This window comes from Lepidothrix coronata, unplaced genomic scaffold, assembly GCF_001604755.1.
Source record: "Lepidothrix coronata isolate B3197 unplaced genomic scaffold, Lepidothrix_coronata-1.0 Scaffold190, whole genome shotgun sequence".
Lineage (NCBI taxonomy): Eukaryota > Metazoa > Chordata > Aves > Passeriformes > Pipridae > Lepidothrix > Lepidothrix coronata.
In genome coordinates this window covers 1145761-1156935 of record NW_016690370.1, presented here as the reverse complement: position 1 = coordinate 1156935, position 11175 = coordinate 1145761, and the positions used below count along the sequence as shown (strand labels likewise).

Here is an 11175-nt window from a genome sequence, read left to right as displayed (position 1 = left end):
ACCACTAAACAGACAATGAATATATGTTTGTTTATAAGAGATTATTTGGTTCTGGAGCCAAAATCAGCAAACAAATGATGCCTCAATCACTTCATGCTCCGTGCGAGCAGGAGGAGGAGCTGTTGAGCAAGAAATGCTTTTCCCCACTTTTTCATTATCAGCTCGGGTGTAATTATTCAGTTTATTTGCTGAGCTGACTCAGAGATCGCTTTTCATTCCTTTCACAAACGAACAAAAGTTTGAGTTCGCCCCCCCAGCAAACCCAAAATTAAATAGCAACTGATATCCCGAATATTTAGGACGTTTTTAGTGTTGATTTCCAGTGTTTAAAAGGATGTCTTTGGATCCTGAAGTTCTGTTTCTTCAACGGGAAGAGCTGTTGGAGGAACCAGCGCACGATTCAGCCCTGGGGTGCAGGATGAGACCTGGAAGTGGGTTTGCTGGCTCTCCCTGGACGCTGCTTGGAATTTTGCACTTAATTGGTGTAGAACTTGAGCTTAACACCCGGATTATTGGCATTTAATGAGTGGGCAGCTCCATTTCGATTTTACACACATCACTTTGCACTGGCCCCATCCCGATTGCAGTGCCTTCCCCATCCCTTCTCTCCAGCAGAACCAGACTTCACCTGTGCCCAGCTGTTCCAGCCCTTTCTCCAAGGAAAGTTTCAGCCCCTCAGCAGCTGCAGAGCCTTTCAGATCATTTTCTCACAGCCAAGATGCCTCTGGAACCAACTCAATCTCTCCTGCAGCCTAAAATATGTATAATGTAATGGGAGAGAGGCAACAAGAATCATTTTGTTAATGGGCTGCTCCAAGAAGATGGAGCTTCTCCTGCTTCTGGGGGCATTTAGCACAGGGAGGATCCTGCACTTGCCTGGAGAAAACTGTTGGGCAGTGCATGGATACGAGTCCTTGGCAACTGAAATAATGATGAGGAGAAGCTGCTGGTGGCTGGAAGAGTGATTTGTGTGCTCTCTGGCCTGGAACCACTTTATTTCACTTCACAATTCCATCATCTGAATTCAAATTGCCACCAGTGAAACACGACTTCCACAGGAGTCATTGTTCCCTGACAGCACATGCACATTTATATTGCATTAAAATGAGGATTAAATAACTAATTAGCCGGTGGTAGTGATCAGTATTCTCCCTATTTTACACTTATTTTGTCTTTCCTTAAATATAAAATCAGAATGAAAATAGAATGAAAAGAAGCCATAATAGAGATAGTATTATTAGAATTATTAGCTACGTAGTTTTTAATATGAAAAATATCACTTCATTGGTGCTACTTATTTATCCCATTTAGCCTTATGTTTCCTAGAAGTTTTGTGAAGTATTTTTAGCTAATTCCTATCCAATCACCATCATAAGTTAGAGATAAAACATGCTGGTACCAGATCACCAACTCACAGGTGAAGAGTAAAGACCCCAGGGCTCAACTCAAGCACATAATGACAGATGGGAAGATAAAGGCAAGAGTTTCTCCGGGCCTGAAATGAAAAACTGTGGATAAAATACTAATGAAGTGTTAAGTACCTGTAAGATTTAAAGCAGTGTCACCTTCTATCCTACATCTGTCATGAACTTTCCTGCTTCTCAGCGCTGGGTGTAAGAATCAGACACAGAAAGGCTCAAATCATTAACTTTGGGTTAATTAGGCCTGGGTTTACATAATTTACTTGAGCTGATCTTTGAAAGAACTGGCAAAACAAGGGTTTATTTATCTTTATGTGTAAATTCCACATTAACAGAAGTCCAGAGGAAGTGGGAGTTGGTAGAAAACTCAGAAGGCACAAACCCGAATTCTCAGCCTTGGCTGAAAAGAAGTTTATTATGTTTTTCACTCAAAATTTCAGACGGTTTTGTGAGTTGCTAATTCATCTTCAACACCACTCTGAGGTGTTTGACTCCTGTATCAGCTCCTACTCCCTGGGGTTGGTTGCTGGGTTCTGTGAGCTTCCAGCCCCCCACTCTGCCAGCTGGCACCAAACCTCCCTGGCTGCTCTGCAGCTCAGGCACTACTCTGAGTTGTTCATATATTGCAGCAAACTGTCATGGGCAGGGACACCTTCCACTAGCCCAGGTCACTCCAAGCCCCGTCCAACCTGGCCTTGGACACTTCCAGGGATGGGGCAACCACCGATTCTCTGGGCAACCTGTGCCAGGGCCTCCCCAGCCGCTGAGGAAACAATTCCTTCCTCTTCCTTTCCCTGGCCCTTCCCTTCCTCTCAGCTCCTTTGGTGGGCTGCGAGCGCTCCCGGAGCTCCACGAGGGTGCTGGACTACGACTCCCAGCGGCCCCCGCGCCCCGCCCGCCCCTCCCCTCGCCGGCGCCGCGCCGCGGGGGGCGCCGGGACTCGTAGTGTCGGGGCGGGGCCCGGGCTCGGCGGGGGCGGTGGCGGCGATCGCTCCGCCCGCGGGCAGGAGGCAGGGCCGGCGGCGGGCGCGGGGCACACGGGACACCCGGGACACACGGGGCGCGCGGGGCACAGGTACCGCGGGCGGCTCTGCCACGCACCCCCGGGCCGAGCTGCGAGCGCTGCGGGGCCGGGCGCCGGAGCTCGGAGGGGCCGCGGCGGCGGCGAGAGCTCCGCTCAGCACATCGCCCATCGCCCATCGCCGGGCCCGCTGCCCCCGCGCCGGGCTCCGCGGGGCCGCTGCCCGGCGGGTCCCCAGGGAGCGGCGGATCCGGGGAGCGGCGGATCCCGGGCATCAGCGGATCCCCGGCAGCGGCGAATCCCAGGGAGCGGCGGATCGCAGGGAGCGGCGGATCGCAAGGAGCGGCGGATCCTGGGCATCCTCGGATCCCCGGGAGCGGCGGATCGCAGGGAGCAGCGGATCCAGGGAGCGGTGCATCCCGGGCAGCGGCGGATCCCGGGCAGCGGCGGATCCCGGGAAGCGGCGAATCCCCGGGAAGCGGGGGATCCCAGGCAGCAGCGGCTCCCGGGAGCGGCGGGCGCGGGGCTCGGCGCTGCCCGCCCGCCGGGGATGCGCTGAGCGGCCGGCCCGGCTCGGAGCCGCCCCGTGCATGCTGTGGGGATACACTGTCGCGATAATAAATGATAGAGGATACCATGACTTTGCTGTCTCTGCTGGGTCGGATCATGCGTTACTTCTTGCTCAGACCGGAGACCCTGTTCCTGCTGTGCATCAGCCTGGCCCTGTGGAGTTACTTCTTCCACACGGATGAGGTGAAAACCATTGTTAAGTCCAGCAGGGACGCCGTGAAGATGGTGAAGGGCAAGGTGGCCGAGATCATGCAGAATGACAGGCTCGGGGGGCTGGACGTGCTGGACGCTGAGTTCTCCAAGACCTGGGAGTTCAAGAGCCACAACGTGGCTGTCTACTCCATCCAAGGCCGGAGGGACCACATGGAGGACAGGTTCGAAGTGATCACCGACCTGGTGAACAAGACTCACCCCTCCATCTTCGGGATATTTGATGGGCACGGAGGAGAGGCAAGTGCTCAGCTGGATAAAAAAACCCCCAAAAACAACAACAAAAAAAAGGGGGTGCGGGAGGGAGGGCGGTTCAGGGCAAGGAGGGGATGAGTTCTCACCCACCAGGTTTGTGTGGTTATCTTGAGATGATCTTGAGATGTCTTGAGGCACTGAGGGGAGGGGGTTCCCTTGCTTTTTGGAGGAGGGGGGTGTCTCTAAATAAGGACCATGAAATACTCCATTCCCTCTATCTCTCATTACCCCTTCCACGATCAGCGCGGTATAAATGTGTTTATCCCCCCTTTGCCCTTTGCAGTAGTAAAGGTTTAATTGGAGTGAAAGCCGCTGGAGGTGGCTCTGACGTGCGTGGAATAACGATGATGAGCACGAACTCCCTGGAGTCATCTTTTGTTACAGCCAAGTGTGGTGTGATGTGATTTTGGCACCGGCCTGGTTTCTCCCCCTGACAGAGCTGGGCTCATCACGGAGGTTACAGAGCATTGCTCCTGAAGGCAGGCTGTGCGTGGAAAATGTGTCTTCCCAGTAATTCCCTCTCCAGCGAGGAGCTGAGTCTGCTGAGAATGAGCATCGCGTTTGTGAATTGTGTGTAGTTTTTATGTCATTACAACTGTGCTGTTGTGCTTGTCCCTTCGCTAGTGGAAAGCCAGGAAAACTGTCATTTTGAAACTTCGTGGTGTTTAACCTCCTAACTTTTTCGGGCAGGGCGACTTCCTTCGGGTCGTGCCGTGTAATTGGTGTTCCAGCTTGATGGGATAATTCATTTCTGACAGATGAGAAACGTCGAAACTGCAGCTTCCTCTGCGTTTAGGATGTGGTGCTGCCACATAGCTTTTTGTGTGGCACAAAGCACATGTTTCATAACTGTGGGAAAGGACAAAGAATTTGCCCTTGAGCGACAAATTAGCTCTAGCAAGCGTTGTATGCAGGGTGTGAGACAACCTCATGGATTTGGGGATGATGCTGGAAGTTTTTCAGCTGAATGCCCTGCCAAGGAGGGATGAGGCAGCGAGAGAGCCTGGGTGTTCCTCCAGCTGCTCTCACAGATCAAGGAGTCAAAGTCCTTCCTAGAAAAGCACTGGCAGTGACCAGGCATTGATGGAGCACAGGGATGGCAGCCGCTGCCCCGCTAAACCTGGAAGTGCCGCCTGGAAAATCCAGGCTGGAGGCACGGGATCAAAAAGGCTGTGAAGGGTCTCGGGCTGTCCTGCTGCTCCTCCAGTGTCAAGCGTTTTGCCTCCTTTAAATTAATGCAAGCACTGTGGATACTGAAAAACTTCACCTTCATAAAAATGCTGGTGGTGACTGACCCCCGTTCTCCTTTTTCTGCCTGGTTTGGTTGGGGCACAGCTGTACCAACTCCTCCTGGCATTCCCGGGCCGGTTCGCTGTCCCTGGGCCTTCGAGGAACACGGGGGCAAATATTGCTGTGTCCCAAAGTGGCTCATGGCTTCTCCAGCTCCGGGATTAGCCCGGAGCAGAGTGCCGGGGACAGCTGGCTCCTTTGTGCTCCGCGGCTTTGGGGGAAGTGCTGCTGCTCTGCCTTCTGCCTCCTTCCCCTTTGTGTGAGCTGCCAGCTTGCCTCGGAGCCGAGCAGCCAAAACAAGTTTGTGGAAGTGTGTGTGTGGTGTTTTTAGACAGAATCCTGGGGTTGTTACAGCTGGAAGGGTGAGACACACGCTTGGACTTGGTGTGAAAGGGGCATCTGACTCCATTAATTTTGTATCCTACACGTGTCTTGCCCAACACCTGACTGCAAACTCAGTGGGTTAAATAACCCAGAACTAACACAGGGAGTAACTAAATAACAGTGTGCTCTCTATATATTCCTTGTTTTGTTGTGGATCTTGAAATTATAGCCTACATTAATGATAATCTGTGGAAAGCTCACTTGCCTTTTGTGTTCTGCTTCCTCAGAACTTGTTCTATTTGATTCAGTGGCAAAGTATGAGGCTTTCATAGAGGAGGGGTTTCATTTTAAAAGGTTCAACAGATCTCTCTTCAAATCTCTCTAGATTTAGTATTTTATAAATGTGTGTATCCAGCATCTCTTATTCATCCTTCTAATGAAAGCTTAAGTGTTTCTAACAACCTTTGCTCCCACAAAAATAAGTTAAACTCTAACTAGTTTCTGGCTTTAAATTTTAAGTAAAACTGATCAGAAGAGCAAAAGCTGTGTGCTGTGCATGCAGCAAAAAAAAAAAGAAATCATGAAATCCAGGGTTTAGCCTTAGCAGGTTTTGTAGTTTTGAGTAGAAAACAGGGGAAGGAGAAGAAATAACAAAAATTATTGCTCTTATTTAATCCCTAGTATGTAATACTAAATTTCAGGTCTCTGTTTGAATTGGGGTTTTTGTATGTCTTACTTTTTATTTATTTTCTTTAAAAGATAAAAGGCTCTGTGAAAAAACTATATCTACATGTGTAGCAAAGCCCTCGTGAAGATTAAATTTTCCATGTGGGCTGCCATTAAATTTCTTTATGTGTATTTAAAGAAGAAAGAACTGCTAATCCCCAGAGTTAAGTGTGAAACAAACTGTTCTATACAGGAAAAAAATTGTTTTTCCAAGCAGATAATGCCACAAATGAGATGCTGGATTAATTCTTTCCAGCTATATACAAGGGAGTGTGTCTCCATTAATTGCTTCCTGCCATATCCCATTGAAGTGGAAGGATGGGGAAGTGTGATTCAAGCAATATGAATTACTGTGCACTGCTAATTTATGAAGATTTCTGAGTTCTGCTTAAATATCACCAACATTCTGCATAAATTCTACTTTTCCCTTGTGCCGTTTCCTCTTCCATCTTCACAGTTTTGGCCTGGGTAGGTTGGCAGCCATTTACTTGAATTTTGGGGGTGGCTTGATGAGAAAGCAGTAAGCAAAAATAATTAATAATGCTCTGGGTTGCTGCTTAGAATCTGGTCCTGCTGCTGCAGTTACTTGGTAAAGGCAGTGATATTTCAGGGATAAAATTCCATACATGGTGGGTGGTGCAGTGTTTTTACAAACATTAGTTTGTTTCTTAGAGATATAACAACAACAACAAAACCACCACCACCACCAGAACAACAATGACTATTTATTATTATTATTGTTGTTGTTGTTGTTGTTATTGTTATTATGTAGACCAGGTCAAAGAAGTAGAAAAGTTTCTGCCTGTTATTTCACTTTGGCCAAAGCTTTCAAGGTGATCTAACTTAAGAAAAGAAGAGAATAAAGTATTTGTCTGTTCTCTCATCAGCTTCTTTACAAGGCTCAAAGCTGGCTTGAGTGCTTTCTTTTTTCATCCCCCCTTTCCATTTTTCCTTTATTTAGGAATTCTGGGGATGCCCAGGTGGAAGCTGGAGCAGTGTCAAACCCTATAAACGACCAAAATAACAATGAGCTTGAAAGCTGAGCAAAGGTTGCTTAATCAGAGTGATTTAACTATTTTAACTAGCATTTACTCTCAAATATTTAAGGTTTAAGCACTCAGTTTAATGAGATCTCAGTATTAGACAAGACAAAGTAGCTCAGCTACCATCTGCAGTTTTATGGTTATGGCTCTGCTGCATGTCATTGTTTGTTCCTAACCCTGTGGGGTGAAGGCTTTAAAAATAATTATGGTAATAGATGATACCTTCTCTGCTGCCTGTGCTTGTTTGGAGTCATAAACGGGTGTGGGAAACGAGGGGGGGAAATTAAAAGCTCAGTAACTGTCCCATAAAAAATGTCTCTCTTTTTATTTCCCTCCACCTCCTTAACGAGAACGTGGCAAGGCTTGTCCTTTATGATCTGTGGGTGCAGGTGAGAGCTTTCTGCAAGATCTAATTGGTTTTAGAGCTGCTGTGGTGTGTGAAATACACCTTTCAGTTTGTATTCCGGGTGCAGGGGAAGGTTGTGGAGCTGGAATGTGGAAGGAGGGAATTGGCTGCGAGTGGCTGATGCTCTGTGTGTCCCAGGACCTTGAAAGCAGCAGCACCAAGAGCTGGCAGCAGTCTCTGGCTCCTGATTATTTTACAAAGACACTAAAAAAAACCAGGAAAAGGTCAGAAGATAATGGTGAGAGTCCTTAGGAGCCTTGTCTGAGACTATGGAAACAGGAATGCTGAGGTAAGACCTGGAGAGCAGGGCACTGTGCCAGCTGTGTTTAAAGAAACCTGCTCTGCATTCAAATCCAGGTGCTTGGGTGTTTATTTTTTTCCTTATTTCTTAGTTTCTCCTAATAGCAGAAGGAGTTTATGCTGTGTTGAAAGAAGGGAAAGCTGACAATTTGGCAATTTGGGTTGTGTTTTTTTCCCCCCTAAATCTCTAATTCTAATTCAAAACCTTTTCCTCTGATACTGAACTGCTTAAGCGACCTCAGAGATGAAAATTTATCTATCAAGCTTTTGAGGAAAGGCCATTAAGGATTAATGGCCTGGGATTTTATAAAAGGTAAGAATAAATCAAACATCAGCTTTTGAGTTTCTCTGGGTGTTAGAGCCTTGTTGGAAGGTGAGGTCTTTGAGGCTTTGCAGCTTTTAAAAAGAAACTACTGGGATGGTTTCCCTTTTATAGTCATTTCCTTTGGTTTCAAATCCAAAGTGCCCAAGTGTTTGAATAAATATTTACATAGGTGAGGTCATGCTGATAGGCAAATCTCAAATCTGCTTATAAATTCCACTCCAGTGGCCTAAAATATAAGCCAACATGATATATGGGAACATTTCTGTCATTTTGTTTGGTTTATGCGAGTTTTGATTCTTGGGTATCATATTCCAGGATTATGATTTTCACCCTACAAAACCATGCTGATTTGATTTAGGGCTAAGCCATATGCTCATTTGCTGTACAAAACTGTGACTGCAAATTGATTAAAATGGTGTAAAACTCTGTAATTGGAAGTAGGGAGTTTAATTGCTGCCATTCACGGCTGTATCACTGGGTGTGGGATTGAGTGGTTTTCAATTCTGATAGAAATCAAAAAGTCAATTAATTTTGAACATGTTTTGCCAGCTTTGCTGGGGCTTCCATGTCTGGGCACACATGGATTGCCACTAGTGAAATTTAATCAATTTTGATTCTTAGATGCTTTCAGATTATGAAAGTCATTGAAGTTTCTCCATTAACTTGAGTAACTCAGCTCCATAGGACTTGTTTGTGTGTGTGTGGTCGATGCCCAGCAGCTCCTCCATCTCTGGGTGAGGAGGATAAGGTTTTAAGGCAGTAGGATTTGGGTCAGTTCTGTTCTGTAGCTCAAGAACTTGGACATTTTAGTGTTTAATAACGTGAGAGAACAAAAAATCCATCTCCTCTGTCATGTGAGCTTAGTTAAAACAGCAGATTGCTCCAGCTCTGCCTCCAATGTCGTGCTTCCAGTAGCTCTTTTGGAGCAGAGCAGTGTTTCTCCTTCCTCCCTTGTTGTTACAGATCCAAATATTTATGGTGTAAATTGTTCCTTAAAACTGAGATTTGGCTTCTGGCGGTTTCCCTTTCTAAACAATCTCCTGGCAGTGTTTTGTGTGGATGCTCTGCTTTGCTGCTCTCTGGTTTTTGCTGGTGGCAGCAGATTTTCTGCAGCAGTTTTGGCACTGTAGGGATGTCCCATGGTCACAGCAGGGTTCCCATGCACTGCCTCTGGCACCTCTGCATCGTCCCTTCTTCTCAGGACCCTTCATCTGACCTGTCTGGGGTCTTCCTCAGCACAAAGGTCTTGCCTTCACAGCAGTGAAGCTGCACCTTTCCCAGCCCCTGAAGCCTTTGGACGTGTTGATCTCCTCAGAAATGAGAAAGATTGTGGTGTGACATCAGCCAGGTTTTGTGACCCATCCCTGGAAGTGTCCAAGGCCAGGTTGGACGGGGCTTGGAGCAACCTGGGCTAGCGGAAGGTGTCCCTGCCCATGGCAGAGGGTGGAATGGGGTGGTCTTTAAGGTCCCTTCCAACCCAAACCAGTCTAGGAAAGGCAATCCAAAGGTGTCTGGAACTAATGTTTCTTGGGTCTCGAGGTTCAGGGTTTGCTCTTTGCTTAGAGCACAGCGTAGAAATGCTGATAGATCTGGAAAAAGGAACAAAATCCTTGTATGCTCCTTCTGCTTTGAATCTGTGCCCTTGAAAGGAGAGTTCTCAAGACTAATTTGAGGGCAGCAGCAGCTGTAATTATGTCCAGAAGTGATCTGCAGAGCTGCAGCTCCACTTCTTTGCTGTAATATTTGTTAAAACCTCAAAGTTTCAGTGAACTCACCCCCTCTTTGGGCCCTACTGCCATCCCCCTGCTCTTTGCTCTGCAGAGTCCCTGTCCCTGCTGCCCAGGCACTTCTGTGACCAAGCTTTTGCACCTGAGCCTCCCGTGAGCCATGGAATCCAGTCATCCATTCAGGGAATGCTGTGTCTCAACAAGGTGTTCTCTGTTAGCCCATTCCAGCCCGTGTGCCACCACCCTCTGGAATGGGGACTAGGTGGGAGGGAGGCTCTGTGTCCTTTAAAACAGCTTTTGGAGCTCCAAATTCCCTTGGGCTGCTGTCACTTGCTGCTCAGGTTCATCCCCACCCTCAGTGCCTGTTATTAGATCCCAGTCCAGCTGGACAGACCAGTTCCTCGGGCTCATGGCCAGCCCAGGAGATCCTTCCATATGAAAGAAGGTCATGAAGATTTAATGACCCTTTGTCTTTAGGAGACAAAACTCCACCCCTGTGGAGTTTCACTTGGCCCTGAGGGTCAAAAAACAACAAAGACTAAAGATAAGGCAACCCCAAAAGCAAGTTTCCATCCTGACAAAAATGTCCATAAAGACACCTCTGGATCTCCTGGTTGTGTGCAGGACCAGTAGTTGCAACAAGCTGGAGATTTCTTTTCCTTCTGGGCTGTTTGTGTGCTTTTACTTCCGTTTAGCTGGTGTTAAACACTTCTAGTGGTTTTATTAAAGCAGCTTAAAGCTCGTGCCAAGTGTAGAGATGTCATTTGAAAGCAGCAAAGCTTTCAAAACATGCAAATTTCATTGTAGTTTACAAGAAAAAAAGCTTTGCAGATGCCAGAACGCTGACAAATACTCAGGGTAAGTAAGACTGGGGAGAGTGTGTAAATTGTAGTGTAAATAACTGCTCATTTATGCCAGGAGACCTGATATTTAGATGGCAGATAAACCTTGTACCAGGTCAGGCCTTTCCTGATCTGATACAAGGGAAGTATCTTGGTCACAGTCAGGAAATAAAAAGAACAGAAAGATCCCAGAATCACAGAAAGGACTTGTTAAGAGTCGGTTTTCAGATTGGAGTGATTTTCCTTCAAAAAATCTGGATGGAGGAGAAATCTGCCTTTCTTTCTACTCTTATGGAAAAGTCATTTGATGGCAAATACACCTTGGACTTTCCTGATCTGGTGCAAGGGAAATATCTTGGTTGTATTCAGGAAATAAAAAGAACAGAAAGATCACAGAGTCACAGAATCCCAGAAAAGACTAGTGAAGAGTAGGTTTTCTGGTCTGGAGTGATCTGCAGGTCATCAAATAATCTGGATGGAGGAAAAATCTGCCTTTGTTTCTACTCTTGTGACAAAGCCATTCCAGAAGAGCAGCTGTTGGGTGTTCACTTGAGCTGGGACAGGGCCTGGGTGTCTGTGATGAGCAGGGTGGGCGAGGGGAGGGGAAGAAGCATCATCTCAGCCCCGAGAGCCATCCCACAGCTCACACAAATCCATTGGGATGCTGAAACATCCCCAGCTCTCGTCATTTGCAGCTGACACTAAGCTGGGGGGA

General features: G+C 47.2%; 1 protein-coding gene across 1 annotated transcript in view; it reads left to right on the top strand.

The window, feature by feature from the left end:
• Positions 1-3003: 3003 nt before the first annotated feature.
• Positions 3004-11175, top strand: part of PPM1L (protein phosphatase, Mg2+/Mn2+ dependent 1L) — an 82239-nt gene continuing 74067 nt past the window's right edge. The window contains exon 1 of the mRNA XM_017831379.1: positions 3004-3462. Coding sequence (XP_017686868.1) covers positions 3064-3462 — 399 coding nt within the window. The 5' untranslated portion in view covers positions 3004-3063. The remainder of the gene's footprint in view (positions 3463-11175) is intronic.